This window comes from Nyctibius grandis, chromosome 8 (assembly GCF_013368605.1).
Source record: "Nyctibius grandis isolate bNycGra1 chromosome 8, bNycGra1.pri, whole genome shotgun sequence".
Lineage (NCBI taxonomy): Eukaryota > Metazoa > Chordata > Aves > Nyctibiiformes > Nyctibiidae > Nyctibius > Nyctibius grandis.
The window spans coordinates 29,120,712-29,142,428 of NC_090665.1; the positions used below are offsets into that span (position 1 = coordinate 29,120,712).

The window sequence follows — 21,717 nt, forward strand, 5'->3', positions numbered from 1 at the left end:
CTATTGTCCTGTTGTACTTCACTGTGAGATTCACAAAAAACAGGAGGAGAGAATGGAAGGAGGACAGGTCCCTCTCATCCTGACAAGAATGAATACTGAGGTCATGACTATGATTGAATATGGTCAGGAAGAAGAAATGGTATCAGCCCAAATTCTGCCATTTTCTCTTGTTTTTGAGAACCCATGGCTCCTACTTAGCTACACCAGCGTTGTACCTTCACCCTCAGTGAGACTGCTGTGCAGGGCTGGGATTAAAATCAAGCACAAGCTCAAATGCATTGCAAACTGGGCTGTCATGAGGACTTTTGAGAGATAGTACTAAGCACAGGATGGCTGTAGAGCAGGGGACTTGCGTGACCTAAAAAGTTTTACAAACCTGACTTTTATGTTCTAAACTTAAGCCTCAGGCTTGTAAGAGGAGGCATTCAGGCTTTTCAGAAGTCTAAGATTTGCATCTGTAAAATGGCTTTTTGCTTTTCTTTCTGAACTCAAGTTTCTGCTGCTGCTTGTCCCTTTTTTTGGATGCAGGTTTCATCTGGCCCAAAGCGATACAGAACTGGTCTTTTCTCCACAGGATTTTTACCTCACCATTGTCCAAGTTTTGTGGAAACTAATTGCAGAGACACGATATGATGTCTTTCTATTGGATTTAATTTCAACTCACAGTTTCACTTCAAATCCCAGGTGTCATTGAAATCTATTATCATTACTATCTTGGAAAGTTAAGTTATCCTTATTTCCAGCATCGATTTTAGAGTTTAATTTAATTGTTCGGTGACTGCCAATTAGACGCTAGCTTTAGAAATACAACAGATATCTTCGTGCAACTTCTCAAACCTCTTGATCTTTTGCCAAATCTTAATAGAAAACCTCTCAGTATGTGTAAGACCAAAAATAGAGCTGATACATCAGTGATAAAATTCCTATTTATTTCAGAAATCTCAAAGTCACGCTGAATGCATAGTAATCCTAAAAGTGCTTATTTCTTTTTTCTTATAAATGTGTGTGAAGCAGCAATTACACAGGAAGAAACCAACAAAATAAAAATTGTTTAACAAAAATATTCTCAGGCAGGAATAATCTAAAAATATGTTTTAAATATTTCTATTTAATTAAGTATATGTGCTTGAATAGAAAGTAAATCCTTAGCCAGAAATTTTACAACACAAAAAATACCATTAATGCATTACTTTTCAGTGTGACTTCAAATGTAATTGATTATTAACTGTAATCATAATTAATATAATGAATCATGATTTTTGATTAAATCAATGATTAGTTATAATCAATGAATAACTACAAACAATGAGATGTAGGATACTGCATGTACTGTTGATTATGAAACTTCTTTTATGCTCCTGCTGCAAGGTTATGGTAAATCAAGAACATCAACACTTCAAAAACAGGCGGTTGTCTTCAGGTCAGAGTGTTACCAAACTTCAGCTAGAAGTTTACTCAAAAACCTCATCTCTAGGGGGCGAAGCTGCCAATCCCTACACAATACTACAATTTATTCTACTCTCTGAAACACACTGGTTTCCATACACACACACACAAAAATAATTCTGTGGGTGCCAACCCTTCCGCAGTGGCTTACTCCCATGCTGTTTTGCCACTTCTGAACTCCCTTTCTACAAATTGAACTTTTAAGTGACAAGATTATCAGTCAAGATACAATGTTTGTAACAGCTCAGCTCCTGTGTACATAAGGTCCCACGACAGGCTGTTATTTATTAATTTTGGCTGCAGAGTAACAGATTTTTAACAATTATAGAAGAAAATCACAGAGAGGATTATAAATTTTTGGAAGAGGTAATCATTTGGAAAAATCAATCCTTTAATTTCTAATGTATTGAGGCCTCCTTTTACTACTGGGATATTAGGTCAGGAGGATGGTGCAGGACTGAAAAGGGAGCAGGGCCTTCTTTTACTGTGAACCACTCAAACTCTACACTTACCAAGCAAGCAGTCAAACACAGAGAGAGATCTAACATGTGGCATTTGCATTTTTTCTCCCAGGACCTTGGCACAGGCCTGACACCTCCCTTTTTGTTCCCTTTTTCTGCTCATCTTGTGCCAAAAGCTGGTAGCATGCAGGCTGTACGGCTCTTCTAAAAGTATAGAAGTGATGCAGAGGATGTAATGTTGATGACTTGGCCAATGACTTATATAGCTGCTTTGAATGCATAGCAGCCTCCTCAGGCCTCAGATAGCCCCTTAATATTTTGGGGATGTTGGTTTTTAATGCACTGTTATAAACAAATCTGACATCTATCCTCTGTGAGTCAGCCACACGACAAGGTCAGCTCAATGAGCAGACTGCTAAGCATATTTCTTCTTCTTCCTCTCCCCTCACACATGGTTGACTCTTTTGAGAGAAAAAGCAATGTATGTGGAAAGTATTATGCTACTTCCACAGTGTGGGGATAATTTCATCTTCTACAGTTGGTGTTTTTTGTTGTGTCCCCCATGCCCCCAGCTAATCTAAGCATAACAGAAAACCTGTCTAGAGAGAAATGTGACTACACTGTGCCTCCAAGACACAGCGGTACAGTTTAACTCTTAGACTAGATCCAAACATCCTGTTCTTAGGAAGAAAGATTAAGCCCTATAGCCTACTCTCCCTCTACTCTTATTCTAATCACTGCACTCCCTTGGCTTTTTGTGTCTCTTGCAGTCACACCTCTACATGACTTGCAGGTGACAAAGTGCGTAATTTAAATGTGGTAGGTCATGCATGGCTGAACAGCTGAAAAAAATTCCAGATGTGACTGAGAAGTGGCACTGAGCTACCAAGTGATGTGTACAAACATTCGATGTTTCAAACCTAGCTCTCTCACTGTATGTTGGAAACAAAAGCACCTGGTGCTCAGACACAGTGAACATTCTCTACATGCACTTATTTCAATGCAAGCTGATGACCTCCTGCGTTTTTGCAGCCTGGAGTCCTACAATGGTAACAGATCTTTGTGCTTTCTGCTGGTGAGAAGTCCAGCTCCTCTGGGGAACAAGAAAAGTGGTCTTCTAGTACTGAAAGAAGTGTTTCCAAACAATCCTGGGATGATTAACTCCTGGCTGTGCTCTGGAAAATGTGGAAAAGGAAGCTACCTGTATCTGTATGCATGCATCATACACAAGTCTAGAAGACAACGTATGGAGAAAATTTAACTGTACAAGGGACATTGTCTGAAATGTCTCAAATTTTAGTCCCTGGAAGTTAAACAACCAACAGGTGAAGGCTGTGCCACAGGAACACAATTTAGCTGGAGAACACAACAAATGCATCAAGTTGCTTAGATAGATAGACAACGCCTTGGCCTTTTGCATGCCCACATTTGGGGCACCGGATGAAGCAATAGTGCCACTGACGTCAAAGGCAAAATTCATAGCGACTTCTGTGAAACCAAGATTTAAACCAGGAGTATTTGAAGTGGGATAGCATGGATGAAGACAGTCTTTTTTCTTCATCAAGAAGAAATGTATCTGTCTGTCCTGCCTCTAAAGTGTGAGGAACAGAAACTACGTAACCCTGGAAGTTTTCCAGAGTCATATTAAAATGCAAGACATCCGTATTTCTTCTGTAAGTGAATATACTTACGATGTACTCTGAATATGCTGAAAAGAAAGTCAGTTAACAAAAAGCAAAACATATTCCAGGAATACTAATTTTCAATATCTCCCAGAGACATGTAGACTTTTTACCATGAAAATGAATTCCCACTACACCAGAGGGACTATGACTTTTCATGACAAGTTTTGTCTTTCTTAGCTATGCAAATGAAGCTCAGATAACCCATACAATCTACAGAACCCTAAGTGCCACAAGCATAATTAGGAATAAAACAGGCCAAACGGCCTGGCATTGCTGATTACCACATGCTTCAGGTAAGCATGATGCACAGGCAATCTAAAATTATTCAGCTCTCAGGAGTGTGTGCTGATCAGAGGCTCTGCTAAGCAGAAGTATTACCAGTGTTTTAAAATAACCTCTAAAACATTCTTATGATACATAGGATAAATCATCAAGTTATTTTACTTTATGAATCATGAACTTGAAAATATGTAATTGAAAATGTGTTAAGATTTATTTCATAATGCTCATTTGTTTGCCTCTGATGTTTTTAGAGAATGATCCATCCACATTTTTCAGAAGCTCCATCTCTTTATTTTATTTGCTTTTCATTTCTATGTCTTCCAAAGCTGAAGCCTGATTCTCTTTTTGCTTTTCCTGTGTAAATGAAGAATAGCTCTAGTGATAACAATGATCTTAAGAGAGGCATATTGGTTTTATGTTTTAACTCTGTCGCTGGTAAAATCTGCTAGTTTGAATTATTCTTAAATTAGACTGAAACCAAAATCAGGCCCAGAGTATTTCTTTTGAAGTTAACCATCAGCTGGCCTGCATACATTCTACATCATCATATTTCATCCAATCCTGAAAGTTGCTGCCACCAAACACATTTGTTTACAGGAGTTAGTTACATCCGTAACACATTCTTAAGGATCTTGATAGCAGAAACCCCTCAGTGTCAGAACTGTATTTGTTTGCTGCTATTTCTAAAGATAAGGTCCTTCTGAAGCAGAGAATCTGTCTTTATGGGTTCTGCATGCCTGAATTATATTAGTTATTACAAATATTTTTTTTCTCTTTACCTGTATAATATATTTCATTTGTATAACACAAACACATCCCTTTCCTACCACTTTGGGATTTTGACTTCCTCCTTGACCCAACATCCTTTTTTCCATGTCTTTCCTTTTGTCTAGTGTTTGAGAGAAAAACCAGCACTTTTTTGTAATATATTTTCTAAACTATCTGCTTTTCCTTTGGCCTAGAACTCCTAGGTCTTGATGCAAAGTGGATGACAGCAAACCCTAATTTTCTTGTTTGAAGGTGCAAACTTAATGTGCTATGGTTTTTTCATTGCAATTCAAGGTGGGGAAGGACTGTCTGCTATGAATGGGACAGGGAAAATTACAGTGAATGAGTGGCAGAATAAAAAACATAAAAGAATTGACAGCATTCAGAGGAGAGATGCTGAAAGCCTGTTTCCCATCATCCATTCAACCACCATTCATGAAAGCAAAAGCTTTAAAATTCCAAGCACCTTAATTAAATGGGTAAGTTTTGTTTTTAAATAGTTGGCTGTTGTTGGATCGCGTTAGGAACTTACCTCCTACTTATAAAGAAAATGCACATTACATAGTAATGCCAGTCAACCACACAGGGCGACTCCTCTATCCCTTACACTTGCAAACTTCTCATTGCAATTAAATTATTAAATCCCTCTTCATGAGGTACAACTCAATCTTTAGTTCTCCTTGAGCCAATCACAATGGAAGCATCTAAGCCATCATGTCCTTTTTCTGATGCTGAAGTGCTGGCATCTGCCTGTGCTACAAAGCTCTAGAAAGGCATTCTCATTAGGCTCATTAGGCTCATTAGAGTTAGTGCGCATGTGGGTAAATGCAGGGTGGGTGAACACAAGTAACACAAGCTAAGTGTTTCTTTCTAACTATCATATGAATTGTTGCCACCCTTTCACTCAAGTGATTTGAGTAATCAACTAAAATGTGGGAAATGGTTTCAAATCCTCCTGCTGTTTAATGGAAGAGGGCTGATAATTCATCGAAGAGCTTCCTAATCAGTGTTCAGACTCAGGTGTATTGCATTCATTTTTTTCTCTTGATGTTGCTTTTACTTGTACTGAATACCTACATGTTCATCAGTTCAAGAGGGGCCATAAGTCTGCAGTTCCATAATTAGAACTTGCTCCCGGGGGAGAAGGGCTTGTGCAGGCTCTAGACTCTGCTCCTGTGACTGAATAACATAGAAGTTCTAAAAGTTCATTAGGAGACCATTCTGTCAAGTGAGGGCTCTGACTCCCTCTCAGAGCAGCTGGGTGTTGAAGAGATCTCCACCTCTTTTAGATCTAAACTGTAAGTGACTTGCTGAAGGTCTTAAGAGTCCATACCAGAGTGGAGAACTTGCCTGCGTCATGTGGGAACTGTACACAGAGCTCAGTCTGAGTTCTTCATTGCTTGCAGAATCCTTTACCTTATTCCTTGTAACAGCTACAGGGAGCTTCTAGGGGAACTACAAGTATGCAATTAATATTACATAAGGCAACTCCTTTGAGCCGCAGGCACACGTTTTGTGCTGTTGCTCTGTATTTCACCCCATCTTGCTGCAGACCAAAGCACAGCCCAGCAAACAGCACAGTTCTGTGTCTTGTAGGATCTCTACGTCCTCCCCTGCACCAGAGTTATGCCCAAGCTGAGGTCTCCAGCAATCTCCCTTCCTGTTTGGATTCCCAAAGCAAGGTAGCACAGAGAGTGAGGAAGACCCTACCTTTTTTTAGCTTCTCCAAGCTTGACCTCTCCCTCCTATGCAAAGCTAATGTAAGATATATGGCACAGCAAGCACCTTCCATTAAAGGGCTTTTCTTGAGCAGGCTTAATTACATTGATAGGATGTGTCTGACGCTTTCATGTAACCCGTCTCTGCACAGCTTTCCAGTTGGTGCAGCTTACTTTGGGTTAGCTCCTGACCATGGCCAGGTGCTTAGGGAGCACAGGGGACAGAGACAATACACTGTTACCTAAAATCCCTTCTACCTCCTAGAGAACCTCCAGAGCCCTTCAAGTGCACCTGAAAGAAAATAATTTTTGTTTTATATTTCACTCAATGTTTATATTTTAGTATTTTATACATTAAGTATTGTATATATTTTTATGCTTTTATTTAGCATACCAGTTATAGTTAACTTACTTACACCACATTTTACTATGAAGTTCTTCACATTATTTTCACAGTCTCTGAAGTAAGTTACATGGAGCCTTAAAGTGCCTCAGTCACTTCCCTGTGAGTGGGGGTCACCTGAAACACTTTGCTCAATCCATAAAACATTTTTATCTCCCTCTTACTGCTGCGCCATTAAACAAATTCACATCACACCAATTATCTTAAGCTTAAACTGTGTCTACTCATGATTGTACTGAGGTACAATCCAGGGGGGCTAAACGCCTCCAAGTGACACACCAAGCAGCTGGTGCCTCTGAAACTCCACCTGCTACCAGCTGAGCAGCCATAGCAGGTTTTGCTCTTTAAGATGTGCCGAGAACCTCCTTCCATTTTCAAATCAGACATTTTTAGCTCTGTTAGAGGAAGCACATAACGCAGGGGTCGGTAAAAACAGACCACTGACTGCCGTTTTGAGAACATTTCTATTTTCCTAAGCATTCCCTTACAAATGTGATTTTTATTCTACGACAGCAATGCGACCAGCGCTTGCCTAGAAGCCAGCCCTTCTTGAAACATGTCTTCCTCCCGAGAGGCGCCTGTGCACCCAGCACGATTTAGTTGAGCATCCCTTTCGTTTGCCGAGTAATTCTTAGCAATAATTCCCCCTTGAAAAGACAGCAAAGAAGAGGTTAATTATGCCTGCTCCTCAGGGGGGCTTCGGTGCTCATTTCGGTAAGGCAAAGCATCACGCAGGGATTTCGCACCAGACGGTGCGGAAACAGCGCGGAGGCCAGCTCCCTCCCCGCGGGGAAAGCGGCGCTCCCCGCGGAAACCCTCCCGCGCCCCCCGCCGCTCCCGAGGGGCCCGCTCCGCGGGGGCGGCCACTCACCTCCACGAAATAGAAGCAGGGCAGGAGGGTGACGCTGTCCTTGGTCACCTTGCCCTTTTGCCGCTCCTGGGCGGACATGCTGGCAGGGGCTGCGGGCGGCGGCCCCGCGCTCCCCCGGCCGCTGGCAGCCGCCCGCCGCGGGTCTCCTCCGCCCGCCGCCACCGCCCGCTCGCGCGTGCCGTGCGCGGGGCTGACGTCAGCCGGCTGCTGGGCGGCGGGGGGAGCGGCCCGGCCCCGCGGTGGCGGCGCGGCGCGGGGTCCGGCCGCCTTAACTCCTTCGCGCCGGCGGTGCGCGGAGCGTCAGAGCGAGCGGGGATGCAGGGGAAGCCCCGCGGCGGTGCGCGCAGGGCGGGGGCTGCCTGGGCTGCAGCGGGCGGGTGGCACACACACGTACGGGCCCCCCGGGACACCTGAGCAGGATCCCTGCAGGCGTGAGGACGCTCCGCGGGGGGAGTCTGGGGCTTTTATCTTGTTTCTGGGAAACCTCTCTCTGAAGCAGAGTAGTACAACGGCCGTGGGAATAGCATCCCTATATGGCCGATGTTCTCTTGCAAGTGCACTGTTTTTGAGATCAAATCGCTAATGACAGCTCAGCCCAGCCTCAGCGGCAGTCAGGGGGAGTGGCGTGACGGGACGGAGCAAAACCGAGCTCCCCGTGTGCGATACCGAGGAGTGTGATTTCGCTCATCTGTGAAGCATCTGGTTCAGTTCCTGCTACAATCTCAAAGAGAGCAGAGTTAACCCGAACAATTGTTTCCATGGCGAAATGTGTTATTTTGAGATCTTCTTTATGGATGAAAGTTTGCAGCCTTTTCTCAGGCAAGCTCCTGTCGATGTCAATGAGAGGTACCCTGGATAAGGCCTGCAGGAGTTCTCTGTGCGGGACAGCATTTTCATTCTTTTGTAGCACATTAATAATGTCTGCAAAGGTTGTCTGGTGCCTGTAAGCTTATATTTAAATTGCGGTGTTTAGCTTTAATGTTCAAGGCGAGAAATGTGACTCAGTCATCATTTATTTCTTGTCCCTCCTTTTTTGGGGGAACATAGGAAATAACCTGCTGTTCTGGTTCAGATGGTTGCTAGTATTTTGGCTGCTGTGGCCAGTGTGCGATGGCAATGGAGGTGAAGATTCTTACCAGCCTCTTTTCTTATCTAGCTGTTCTCCTTTCATTTACCCACAGAGGATGTGCCAATCCATGCTCTGCACTGAGCAGACAAGCAAAGAAGTTTCCTAAGAGGGTAAAGCAAAAACGTACTCCATGCCTGCAAGCAGGTGTGGAAGGCAAATCTGTGGTCTGACTCCAAATCGTTGAAAAAGACTTTTCAGAGCTGCAACAGGTTGCAAGAGTTGCCAAACCAACACATAGTCTTGTCCTAACCCTGTTAGGAGAGATTTCCAGGGTTTCTGCTGACTCAGGGTTGCAGGGGACTCATTGGTACCCCTGTGAAAGGGAGGTCGGGGCACTCCAGGCAGCAGAGGTGGCCAGGAGGGTTTCTGGGAGTAGAGAGCTGGGAGCAGAGGAGGTTTGTGCCAGACTATGAGCACCAAATTCCAGGAGATGATTTTGAGCGGTGTTGGGGTCCCTGGTAGTGGTTCCTACCCATCAGTGGTCTACCCTTTAAGTAAAAACGTCCCTTTTTGTTAGCCTTGCTGCTGGGTTATTCCAAGTAAAACAGCAAGAGTTGAGGAGCTGTAGCAAGACTTTACTGCTGCCAAATACGTAACTGTTATTGGGGAGAGTGGTTAATGAGCAATGACCACTTCGAGTTTCATTTAGTGTATCAGCCTCGCTTGTTCTGAAATCATGAATTTGGCTTGAAAATTATTAGCACACACCATTAAAAATTACTCAAGAGTGCTTTTTCTGCCTTCGTTTCACACACGATTGCTTCATTCTGGAAGAGCAGAGGGGTTAGGGTGCTTCTCTGGTAAAATGAACCAAGAAACTCACATCGTGATGGTAACTTCTAGAACACTGGCAAAAACCCTACTATTATTATATTTATTATCGTACTGCCTACAGGCCAATTAAGAGTGCAGCTGTGATAGTTAGGTACAGTAAAACACAGGGTAGTAACCTGTCCCTGTCTACAAATTCTTACAATACGTAAGTGTGTGGTGGGAAGAATGCAATGCAAGCTGTGTGATGACTGTAAGGGCAGGAAGAGTTGTGCTAATTCTCTGGTTTTGTTTCTCACTATTTTGTGAATGTACTGATAGAGGGAATTAGGAGAGAGGTTATCTATGATTTAGCTGAAGTGAAGCAACTACTTTTTTGTCAGTGACAAAAGAATTTCTTCTTAACAAGAAATTCTTCCCTTTTTCTAGTCAAATAGAGGAGGAAAAGGATCATAAGTGCCTGGGTCCCAGAGTGTGGCAGGTCTGCCTCACACTAGTCTAAAGGTGATACTGATGGGCAAGTACGGACACGGCTAGGGTGCATTTCCCACCCTTCTCTCTAGGCTTTCACTTGTTCTTGGTTGAGACTCGGCTGTAGCAACCACTGTCTCAAGAGTAAGTAACCAAGGTACAGCTAAGGTGCCGCTTCACCATTTCACCCTTGCTGTGCTGCCAGCAATGCATTCATAGCTTCTCCCTTACCTGCCCGAGCCTCAGAGGGTAGCACCTGACGGACTCTATGCAGAGGCTCTGTTATCTCTCTTCGTCTTGCAGTATCCAGAGAGGGCTGCAGTCATTTGGGCCTTATGTCCTGAACTAACATAATGGAGTAAGAATATTTCTTCTCTACTTCTCAAGACTGACATTTAGGTTCCTGTGCCTCTTTCAAGCATGTGTATATTGATGGAAAAAGGGAAGAATCCCTTGCTGAGTATAATGATATGGCTTTTGGATAAAGGGATACATCTATATATTAACACCTGGAAACACACAAGCCCCCTCAATGATGTTGCATTCAGCTCTTTTGACAGTTATTAGAAATTATGAGATTGATTCCTGTTTACATAAAAGCTCATTGGATTGCTCTAAAAGTATAAGCAGCCTTCAAATGGGTATAATATACATTTATATCCTTATTAAACTCCCTTAACATTGATAGAACAGTGTGAAATGGCTTTTGTGTAAATGAGTATCTCATCTGTATGATCTCCTAAAGGAAAATGTGTTAATGGTAAAAAATTCAGAAAACATCTCCTGTCAATTTCAATCAAGCTAGTCTTACAAGAAAGTGTGGTGGTGCATGACTTATGAATGCCTATTATCTATGTACAGGATCTGCACTAGCGCTGGCAGCTTTTTTTACCCACCTTCAAGCAATCTCTCTAACAGGAAAGTGTCATGGAAACATGTTAGCATAAAGTATAAAACTGTTTGCTTATGCTTTGCTTCAGCACAACCAATTGAGTTCATGGAAAAATTTAAAGAACTTGGGGAACTAAAAGACAAAATTCATAGATCTGGAGTATAGGCCTCTTCTGACTCATCTGGAATAAGATTTAAAGAAGAGGCATTTATTCTTCCTTCAACAAAAAGAAAACTTGGCCATCAGTGGGTGCCCCTGGTGATTCCAAGCTGATTTTTAAGAGCTCAGCTTGACACAAAACCTTGCCCCACCTAAAGAAGTATTATCTTTAGGTGAAGAAAGCACCATTCTTTGCACTTGTCAGGCAGACAGCAGCTGCCACAGTTATTAGAAAGATGAATTGAAATTATTTTCCAGCACAGTCTAGTGTGTTGGCAAAGCTGCACTGTATAAAACGTGACTGCAGGTCATCATCTCTTTATCCAGGTGCTCTCTTCTGCAGCAAAGTCTGCCTTTATTCCCAGGCTTTGGTAAGTGCTGGGCACAGGCAATGGCTGAGGTTTCACTGCTTCCATGGGAACAGAAAGCACACTGCATGAGCAGGGACTTGTGCTATATCACTGAATAAATCCCCTTGCAAAAGCAGGATGAAATAATTTGGGAAAGAATTAGAACTGGCCAAGAGCTGGTGGGCCTGTGGCTGTGCAGAGCCACTGGTCAGACAATGGCACTGGTGGGTTTGTAGTAAGCAGAAGTTTGGCCAGAGGCTGCAGGAGCAGCTGCAGTGGCAGTTACCGTTGCTTAGTAGCCTAAGAAAACCTGTTTTCCCTGGTCGCCACACAGTTTCCCTGCACAAAGGCCACTTCTGGGACTGTGTGAATGGATCAGGGTTAACTCATGTTATATAGATGGAATTTTTGGTTTTGTTTTTCCCACTGGGCATGGAATAGGTGATGTGCACTCACCATATTAAAACAGTAATCCTCTTCTGGAGAAAGAGTGGCATATGGGAACTGGGATCTACTGTGTGGAACGGACAGATGATTTTTGTTCTGCTTTGCTTGCCATGTCAGAATTCAGGAATGCAGCAATGTGTGTGTGTGTATATATATATATTCTTATTGTTTTCCCCCAGTCCTTCAGGAAAATGTCTGGTTGGGGGAATTTGCTGTGTGAATTGAAATCAGATGTTATTCCATAAGTAAATCTGCCCTGAGCAAGTGAGAGGACATTGCTCGTTTTACAGCCATCCATTTAAAAGATTGTTGTGGTCATAAAACAGATAAATTTTTACAAATATTTCATGAACAGGCTTTATAATCTTTGGTGCAACTACTTTAATGTAGCCTGTTACTTGGAGACAAGAGAATGGTGGCTCCCAGGACAAAGTCCATGTCAGACAACAAGGCAACATCTTTTCTAGTATCTTAACAAGGTACCCTACGTATAAACCTGGTCAATGTGATGAAAGGGAAAAATGATAGTACATAGCAAAATTGGATAGCTGAATGTTATCAAGAGCATCCCCTTAATTATTAACATTTGCATTAGCTTTTCACAAGTGCAAGATTATTTTTTCCTTACTTTTTCGCGTTAGGGCAAAATTTTCCTCTTTGACCCATCTGTAGCTCCCGTGCGAGCAGCACATAACACTCTTGGATAGATGGCATGTGATGGCACTGGGAGGTTCATAGTGGAACAAGTTTGAAACATACAAAAGAGATCCACAGTGCAGATGGGAGAGTTAAATTCTGCTTTGAAGTTGTATTTGCAACAAGCAATTGTTTCTCCACTATGCTTAATAATCTCCTGTCGCTGTAAAGCTCTGTCTTGTCATGTCTTTTTTTTGGCTACTAGATATAGGTCACAGCTTTAAAGTAGCAGATGACTCTGAATGATTCCTCGCTTTCCTGCTGCCTTTTACACTGCAGTGTTTGCTCTACAAATGAGTTTTACATGTTTTGCATGAGTCATGCTAGGATCATTCTTCTGAATCCATGGCTTTAAATACTACTTATGAACACATCTACATAGTATTTTGCAGACATATGTGCATGTGCTTTTTGGCCTTAGGTGAGTTTGGGGTTGCAAGCTATGTGGCTGAGGAAGCATAATGCTGGACAGTGGTTTGTACAAACTGCTTCCCCTTAAGTCAGATTTAGCACCAGGCTGAGTGGTTATGTGGCTTTTAGTGAAGCTGCCTTGTGGCTGGCTAATGTGGAATATGGGAAAAGGAGTTTATGTTTGTTATGTATTATGCTCAATATGCTTTTATTTTGATGCTACTAATGGAATATTCCTTGGTTACCTGCATACATATGGATTTAAGCTCTTAGTTACAGGTGTGAAGGCATGAAAATGTCAGAATGTGAAAATCCAGACTGTTTATGGGATATAAATGGCTCTTTAAAGCAATTTTGTGTAGATATTAATGAGGCACAAATCTGGATTTTATGCTGTGACCTGTCACAGAGATTTTGCTTGAATCTGGGCAACTTGCTTATCACCAGCTAATTAAACATCAGCTGTTTGGTGCGTGAGCTGAGGCAGAGGTCAAGTGAGAAACTGCAGTCATGCAATTAACAGTAGTACCTGTTTGTCTAAATGGAAATGCAGAAGTCCCAGCAGGAATCCTTTTTGCCCTGCAGTCTGTTTGAAATACCATGTCAGAAAAGGGCTGATATACATGTCTGACATTTTGAGGAGTACTGCTACAATAGCCTGTGTATATGAATCCATCCCTTTCTAACCACTGCACATATTTGCATCTGAACTTAGTTTTTGCCATTTCCAAGACTCTGATGTCATGTTTTTCTGACTTAAATACCTCTTTCTCAAAAATTTTTTTCTTAAAGGTAATATACAAAACCACATATTATTCAATACATTTTAAAATGAAAAAATGTATTCTTCAAATTCTGTGAACAAGACAAACTGTGTGCATGGCTTTGAGAAGGAAATTTAGCAAGTGAATGGTAAAAAACACAAGGATTGTGACTTTCATAGGAGGGTGGCAGGAAAAATATCTAAAATACTAAAATATGTGTTTTTCAGAGTGTTCTTAGATGTTCCAAATTCACAGAAGCAGAAATATTTTATTTTTGCAATGTTGAAGTCCAATGTTAACTTTCCTGTGAGAACATCAATTATTTTGGAAGCCTATAATCACAGTGCTGTTGGTTGTCAAGGGCACAAATTAGGTGGTCTCAGGACTGAGAAAACTCCTGTCCACCCACCATTAAATACTCATTTCGCTGTTACTTATTAAAACCCAGGCATAGAGCCCTACCCTATTTTACATGTGCACATAAATGCAGTTTTTAGGTACTTATGTGCTCTTAAGGCTTAGATGCAATGTGGAAAACTGAATGAAAAGCATGTCAGCTAAAAATGACTGCAATTCCCAATAGCACTCAATATATATCGGCACTAACTATTCATACTGTATAGCACCAGAGAACTCTACCACTGAACTAACAGAAAAGGGAAAACATGAAATACGTATTTTATTATTTGTATAACATTTTCCTTGAAAAAATTCTACATCATCAGGCGGCAGAAAAACTCATTATCAATAAATGTTATGCAGAAATAACACAGCACAAGAATCAGTCCATCTTCTTATTAAACTAAAAGTGAAAAAACTGGTCTGTGAATAAGTTGAGTAGAAATACTCTGATTGTAAAAACTAGTTGAATATTCACAGAGAGAATGTTCTTTATAAAATTAACATTCGGGCAAAAATATCAGAGGTTATACCATCATTTTGTATCTTGGTTCTGTAACGTGAAACTGAAGAGCTGTCAGGTGGCTTTCAGCTCCTTTGTGATCATGCTTAGAAAGTTGTTATAATCAACCATAGCTGAATTAAATGTGGAAAAGTTTGTTAACAGTGGGAATGTAGATGCAAACAGTCAAACAGAGAGCTGCACATAGTTAGCAAACTATCACTGGACAGTTAGGAATGAGTTTCCATTAGTGTTCGAATAAAAAGTTAGTACTTGGCTTATGTAGAGGATACATAGTGGAACGGTTCCTAGGCATTCAAAATTATGCAAATTCAAATGCAAAGGTTCTGAACCAGTTCTTCTCAACAACATCTGTGTGACATTGTTATAGTCAAACAGGTTCTATAGGAAGTAATTTGGTTCCATGAGTTTGGCTTTGGGATTTCCTTAAAGTGAGTCAAAATGTCCTTTTGTTGATCTGAACGTTCCCAGGGTGGGCAGGACAATATCAAGCTTTGCTCTCTGTTCCTATGTATAAATTTGCCCTTGTAGAATTATGCAGAGAAGCACATGAGCTTGTAACACAGATACAGTTTGTTTATTCTTACCTAAAATGTGGCTTCAGTGGAAATACTGTATAGTTTACAATAATACAGAGTTGAAATTCTCTGCAGTATAGCGATTACTCTCAGCCTACTGAAGTCAACTGGACGTGTGTCACTAAAAGACTTTAGTGACAAGTACACCGAGCTTGCTTTCGATCTGAGTAAGCAGAGAACTCTGGTATTTCCTGTTCAGTATTCGGGTTATTATGATTATTCATCTAAAATGCTGATGTAGCTTATCACAGTAAATGAAACACCTCATAATTTAAGATATTTATCCTTAAGGTATCCCTCTTTTGTAACTGAGGAATTGAAATATGAAAGACTAAGACCTTAACAAGACCTTAGCTTTGCTGGAATAGCTCTTTGATTAGATGTAGCTGGCATATTTAGACTAGTAAAAGCTCAATATGGATTCAGTGATATTGCCAGAAAAATTCTCTTTATGACTTTTCACTTGGAGAATAGGAATACATTATCCTAGCTATGAGACTTACTTTGTTGCAGTATAAAATACAACTATCTTTAAGGCTCCTGAAGTAAAAAAGTCACACTTCCCTCAACATAGTTACACAAGCAAATTTTGTAAGCTGTGCCATGGCAATTTGCCCGAAGGGAAGCTGAGAGCTGAACTAGTATCTTCTTGGCAGTGCCTTAAACCACTGGACCCAGCCTTCATTTCTTCCTGTGCCAAAAACTAAGGGCAAAGAATAATAAAACAGACTGAATGAATTAGCTTAATAACTGAAGGAAAATTATCAGAAGTAATGGCGACAGTAATAATGAGAAGATATCCATCATGTAAGGGGGTGATTTGTCTTGGTGCAATTCTTCATTTCCCCTGACTGGAATATCTTAAACACTTTCAAGCCATTATGAATTTTCTCTGAGTTTTAAGGATTGTAACTATTAGGCGTAACTTGCAGAAAAAATGGAGATGCTTGTTTGTAACTTGAGTAACGTGGGCCATATTCTACTTACAGGCATGCCTGTACAATACGCGCTTGAGAGTTAAATGGGTGGCATTTTCTATGATTGTACTCATTCATAACTTGTTTGTTTGGTTTTTTTTTAAATTCAATTACTGATAATTAATTCCTTTAAGTAAATGGACTGCTTTAATAAACAGATATTTCTACACGTGCTTGGGACCATATGCATATTAGGATATATAATTTCCAAGTTGTCAACTTTGTATTTAAATTCAGTCTTTCTTATGGCACTTACCTACAAAAATCTGCAGATTTTTCAGATAGCATTTGGGAGTAGGCAGTTATTGCTGATGGTCCCAGATTCAGTCCCCAGCTAACTGTCCTGCAACAGCTTGTTATATTTGCAGAATGTGTGGGAAATATAAGATGATTTTGCAATAGAGCAAGCAGAAGTGGAGGCTGTGTATCTGCTTGAGCTGTGTGCAGCTCACTGCATAGTGTAGCAGTAAGTTCTTATTTTGTGTAGATGCTCCAGTAAACACCAATGGTAGGATAAAAAGAAATGGGGAAGAGCAGGGAAGTAGACATACATGATGACTTAATTAATGCTTTTAGCTTCATGCTCTTCCATTTAGCACCTGGCTTTCCCTGGGTGGTTGTTGCTGAATTTGACAGTCTAGAAAGAAAATGGCTACATATTGTGGACTGGCTGGTGGAGAGTTCTCCTGCTGGTCTTATATCTCTGCACTGTGTCCCTCAGCCTACTGACACATCTCCAGAGGGAGATGTGACATCTTTATGGCTTCTGTATAATCAGAGAACTGTAAGAAAGCCCCAAATGAGGGACAAAGGCTTTGCTTATATAACTTGAGAGGAGTTAGTCTTTATCTTTGATTTTGTAGATGCATACACTGAATATAACACCTGCATTGATTACATGGGGCCAGCATCATTTAATGGAGTTGTAAACTTTGCCTAACTGGAAGGGTTGAGGACAGATTCTGTTGATGTTATGATCTATTCTTTCTGGAATGACAATAAACAATTTAATTTGTATGGAAAGCCAGTAATATATAATTGCAGACATAATTACAGATACATACTGCCAGAAGATTTACTATATTATATATTTGAATGAAAAAAAACACAGGCCAAAGTTGTCGCCTTTCATATCCCATATTTGAGCTGTAAGAAGATAAAACTTGCCCAATGCATAATTAAATGCATTATAAGGCATCTACTGGTTTGCTTGCCTCCTTGCAGTGTGGTACATGCATCTTTTTAAATAATTATGTGCAAGTGTGTAATACAAACCCACATTCGTTTATTGTTTGCGCAGCTCCAATGCTGCATGTTGGCTTCTGCCTGTAGCCTGACTAGATACATGGATTTGCTTGCAGGATTTTTATTTTGTTTAATTAAAAAAAGGATCTCTGAGTACAAAGATGAAAACAGGATTCCTATTCTGAACTTAAAAATCCATTTTTTTCCAGGCAAACTCAAGTCTCTCAATAGCTTTAAATAATTCAGCTTTGATAACTTCAATCATTCTGTAAAAAATTCCATTTGTGCTTTAATAATTCAGTATCATAAACTGTGATGTTTTCCACATTTTTCCAAGATCCCAATTTCTGTGTATTATAGCCCTTTTACTTAATGTTTTATCCATAAATTCTTCACTGACTTAGTCATTCAGATTGGATTGAAACTTATACCTCATTTGTTTCATAGCTGAAGTTTAGCAGCTTAGATATTTTAATGCCCCAGCAACTGTGAATAAATCAACTTTTCCAAGTTCTCTGTGGTCTAATGATTACAGAAAAGCTTAATGCTAAATTAAATCACATTGCCTTACTGTTTCTTCACCTGGTAGAATAGCTCCAAATGTCTCTACAACCTCAAAACCACAGAAAAAAAATCTTTTGTGACTTGAACATATGAAGGTGGCTCAGAAGAGGCTCTCCAGTCAGCCTTGGTATAATTGTATCCAAATGGGAACAGACAAGAAAGCAGGAAGCCTTAATTCTATTCCTACCAAACTCTGAAAGTAGAATGGAAATGAAATTGAATGTAAATGTACACAATCAAGTGACAAACAAGATGTTCTGCAGTGTGTCACTAAAACCAAGCAGATATAAAGTGCTGAAAGTCCTTTAGGTACCTGAAAGAAACAGATGTGTAACAGAGATGTTGCTTTTCTGAATGCTTTCAGTCACAAGAATCTTGTCCTGCAGTGTTTTCTGAAAGAAACTCAATTCCTCCAAGTAAATGATGTCCCCTTAAAATCATAAGAATTCTTCGTTTTCAGGAAATTCATCCATTAGTCTCGTCAGTAGTGGGAGTAAAATGGAGGCAACTTCTTTGATGAATCTGAATGAATGAATGCCTCATCCTCCTTGACACGCCTGCTGAAGGCTTCATCCTGCACCATGGGAGCTTTTCCCTTCTACCTGAACTCTCACTGTGTTTAGTAGGGCTCGAATGCAATAAACAATTTTGGAACTTGGACCTGATGTCTCTTGATATCAAGAGTTTTTATCATAGAGAAGTACAGGATGCACCCATTTCAGCATACATGTGGCATTAGCAGTGTAAGGAAGAGAGATGCTTAGGAAAGATCATCTGAATTGGTTTGAGAGGGGAGATGCTGTGTAGCCCAGGAAAATTCAGCTGCCATTCCCAGGGAGTTCCAACCTGAGGGGAGCCTGTATGAATTAGGTGGTGAGATCTACAAAAGGGGAGAAGCTCCTTTTGAACAATATGGAAGAAAATAAGAAAATGGCTTTCATGGACAGACAGACCTTTTGACTGGGTAAGTCAGCTGTCAGTTAACTGTGGAGCAAGGAGCTGTGCATTGCCTGAGCAAATCTTAGTGATTTGCTTTGGTAAAAACTGTTAATTGAGCTAAAAAAGTTATTTCATCCAAACACTTGTAAATCTATGAAAAGCAAGGCATTCTTCTTTGAAATATTACTTTAAAAAAAGCCTATAGCATTTTACATACTAGGATCTCAAATTATTATGCAGCTTAATTAGATACCAGAAGCAGTTTAAAATCTCTTTTCCCACTGTGGACAAATGGATGTCACCCAGCCCAATTTTCAGCAGTACCTCTGAATTGTACTGAAATAGAGTCATTTATTATCTTTAATCTAACTCAAATTAAAAAAGCAAACTGATGGATTTTGAAAGAGCAAAAGCCTTGCAAATATTTTCTTAATTCCAAATTAATCCAAATATACGATAGCGTTGTTTCCTTCATCTTTCCCGAGAGTCCATTTATGTTGTTTGAGGGATTTATTTGTTTGGGATTTAAAAGGCTTTGATAACAGAACATCAATATAAGCACTTATTTGGTAGATTGTAATTTTCATGTGTTTTTCATTACTATTATTTGCCTTCCGCCCTGGCAGAATGCTTTCCAGATACAAATTCTAATGATAAATAGGGAACTGTGACCAGTGACAAATTACATGTCTAAAAAGAAGGAAAATATATGAAGGAGGTGATATTTTTGTTACTGCTTAATACTTAATTTTACTGGTCTTTGAATAGGCTCATCTATCTCTCTAATGGCAATAATTTATTTCTACTGTTTTTTTCTGCATCTAATACACCACTTTGGCAACAGTAAAGTTTACCATTTTGATGTAAAATTCTACACTTAATTGATAATAATGAAATAAGAGTGTGGGAATGTTTCCTTTCATTCACATTGGAATTAAGTTCAGATAGTCTGACCTGCTGTTAGAAGACCCTAATGGTTATGAATTTCACTATAGTAGAAGTAGGGCAAGTAATCAGCAAAACTTTCTTATTTATGTGCATGCCACTTGATGAATATGCAGATGAACCATATCATCATCTTGGATACCAGATGGAAATTGTTTATGACTCTTAGATATGATCAGCTAGTTTATTTATGGTGCAAAAGCAAAATTAAAAGCAATGACTGCACCTATCATCTTAATTGAACAGGTTAAAATGCTACATTTTTAATCACTGTGATGTCAAGATTATGACCGCTCTTAAGATGATACAAAGTATTAACACCTTCCCAGGAGATAAAGTGTATCCATTAATCTGTTAATGGATTGGTGGCTGAACCAGTGAATATTGATCTGTCTTGGAATATAGATGTAAGGTTTGGAGATTTGAGGAAAGACGTGGTGCTCCAGAAGCAGTTATCACTGCTCACAATATGGGCTACACATTTCTGTATGTTCTTGCTACACATTTTTATATGTTCTCCTTTTATTTTATGCTCTCCAGATACTTGTGCATTTCTTATTCATGTCTCTTCTATATGATTTCCCCCTTTTACTTGCCATTTCACCATCCCAGTTCAATCACTCAACTTTCTACACACCTTTTCTTTCTTTTCTTCTATCTTCATGTCTTGTTCACTCCTTCTCACAGTTGCTTACTTTTCTTGCCTCCTCCCCCATCCTCCCTTCCTTAACTTTTTCTCTTGTCCAGCTCTTTCAGTCTTCCATTTTAATCTTCTCACCCTCTTTTGTTTACCTTCACCATGTCTATTTCCAAACTCCCTGCCCCTTTCTTCACAGTGCTCCACTTCTTTGCTTTTCCCTGTCGTGCTGTCTCTGGGGTGTTGCCAGCCAACCAGCCTTGCTTAGAGCAATAGTTAATCGAGACAGTAAGCAGAAACCAGGTGACTAAGCCCTCAAGTGAAGAGCAATATGACACCCTTCTCTCTACTTGTGTCTGTGCCCTGTGCTTACCATACCCCTCTAAATATTACCTGTACCAAGGTCATCGCTGCCTGTGTGACACCACCCCATTTTTGCAGGCAGAAGTGACGCTGAGGAGCTGTCCGGGGTATGGCGGGAGGTCCCATCTGTGCTGTCCTGTCCTGTCCTGTTCTGTCCTGTCCCATCCCATTCCATCCCATCCTGTCCTTGTATCTCTTTCCCCTTCAGTATTTTAGCACTGAGCTTTTCAGGAAAGTGGCTGCAGACATAGCCAGGAAGCCTCTCTTTCTCTCATCCTAGTAACTCCACTGCAGTCTGTGGGGAGGTATCTGTTGATCTGTGATGGGCTAATAGAATCCAGGATAGCAATCTCAAGGTGCTGGAGTCAGTAGGATGCTGCAGTGCAGGCAACTCAGACACCACTCCAGCTGAAGAAGATAAGGAACACAGTGAAAAGCAGTATCTCTTGTTGCAGTTTGGCAGAAAGAACATGTGGTTTCTACATGGAGATGGAATTACAGACAGATCACCAGTGTCCTGCTTCCCTAATCATGTGCCTAGCTAGAGTTGTCAGATATGCAGATATGTTGGGGTTTTTTTCTATATCCAAATCATACTATCCAATTTGATTGTTTTCAAATGTTTGGGAAAATGCATTTAAAATGTGCTTCTGTGCACTGCTATCAATATTATGAATTGACACTTACGGACACTTTTCCAGTCTGTTGACCTAACCTTTCATTTAGAATATACGTAATGGATATCTGGTGTATCAAAGATGTGGTGAGAGATATTGACAGGTACAAAGGATCAACCTTTACCTCTCCTTGATCCAAACAATAC

General features: G+C 40.5%; 2 protein-coding genes across 6 annotated transcripts in view; one reads left to right on the forward strand and one right to left on the reverse strand.

Moving 5' to 3' along the window:
- PLPPR4 (phospholipid phosphatase related 4) overlaps window positions 1-7,780 on the reverse strand; it is a 28,433-nt gene extending 20,653 nt beyond the window's left edge. For both annotated transcript variants that reach the window (XM_068405714.1, XM_068405712.1), the window contains exon 1: window positions 7,635-7,780. In XM_068405714.1, the coding sequence (XP_068261815.1) occupies window positions 7,635-7,712 (78 nt within the window). In that variant the 5' untranslated portion in view covers window positions 7,713-7,780. The remainder of the gene's footprint in view (window positions 1-7,634) is intronic.
- The window catches only part of PLPPR5 (phospholipid phosphatase related 5), a 119,501-nt gene that overhangs the window by 5,883 nt on the left and 91,901 nt on the right, over window positions 1-21,717 (forward strand). Inside the window, exon 1 of one of the 4 annotated variants that reach the window (XM_068405730.1) lies at window positions 3,562-3,885. The exons of the other annotated variants lie outside the window; for them this stretch is intronic. The gene's annotated coding sequence lies outside the window, so the exon portion shown is untranslated. Of the gene's footprint in view, window positions 1-3,561; window positions 3,886-21,717 lie in introns of those variants that run through there. 4 annotated transcript variants of the gene reach the window in all.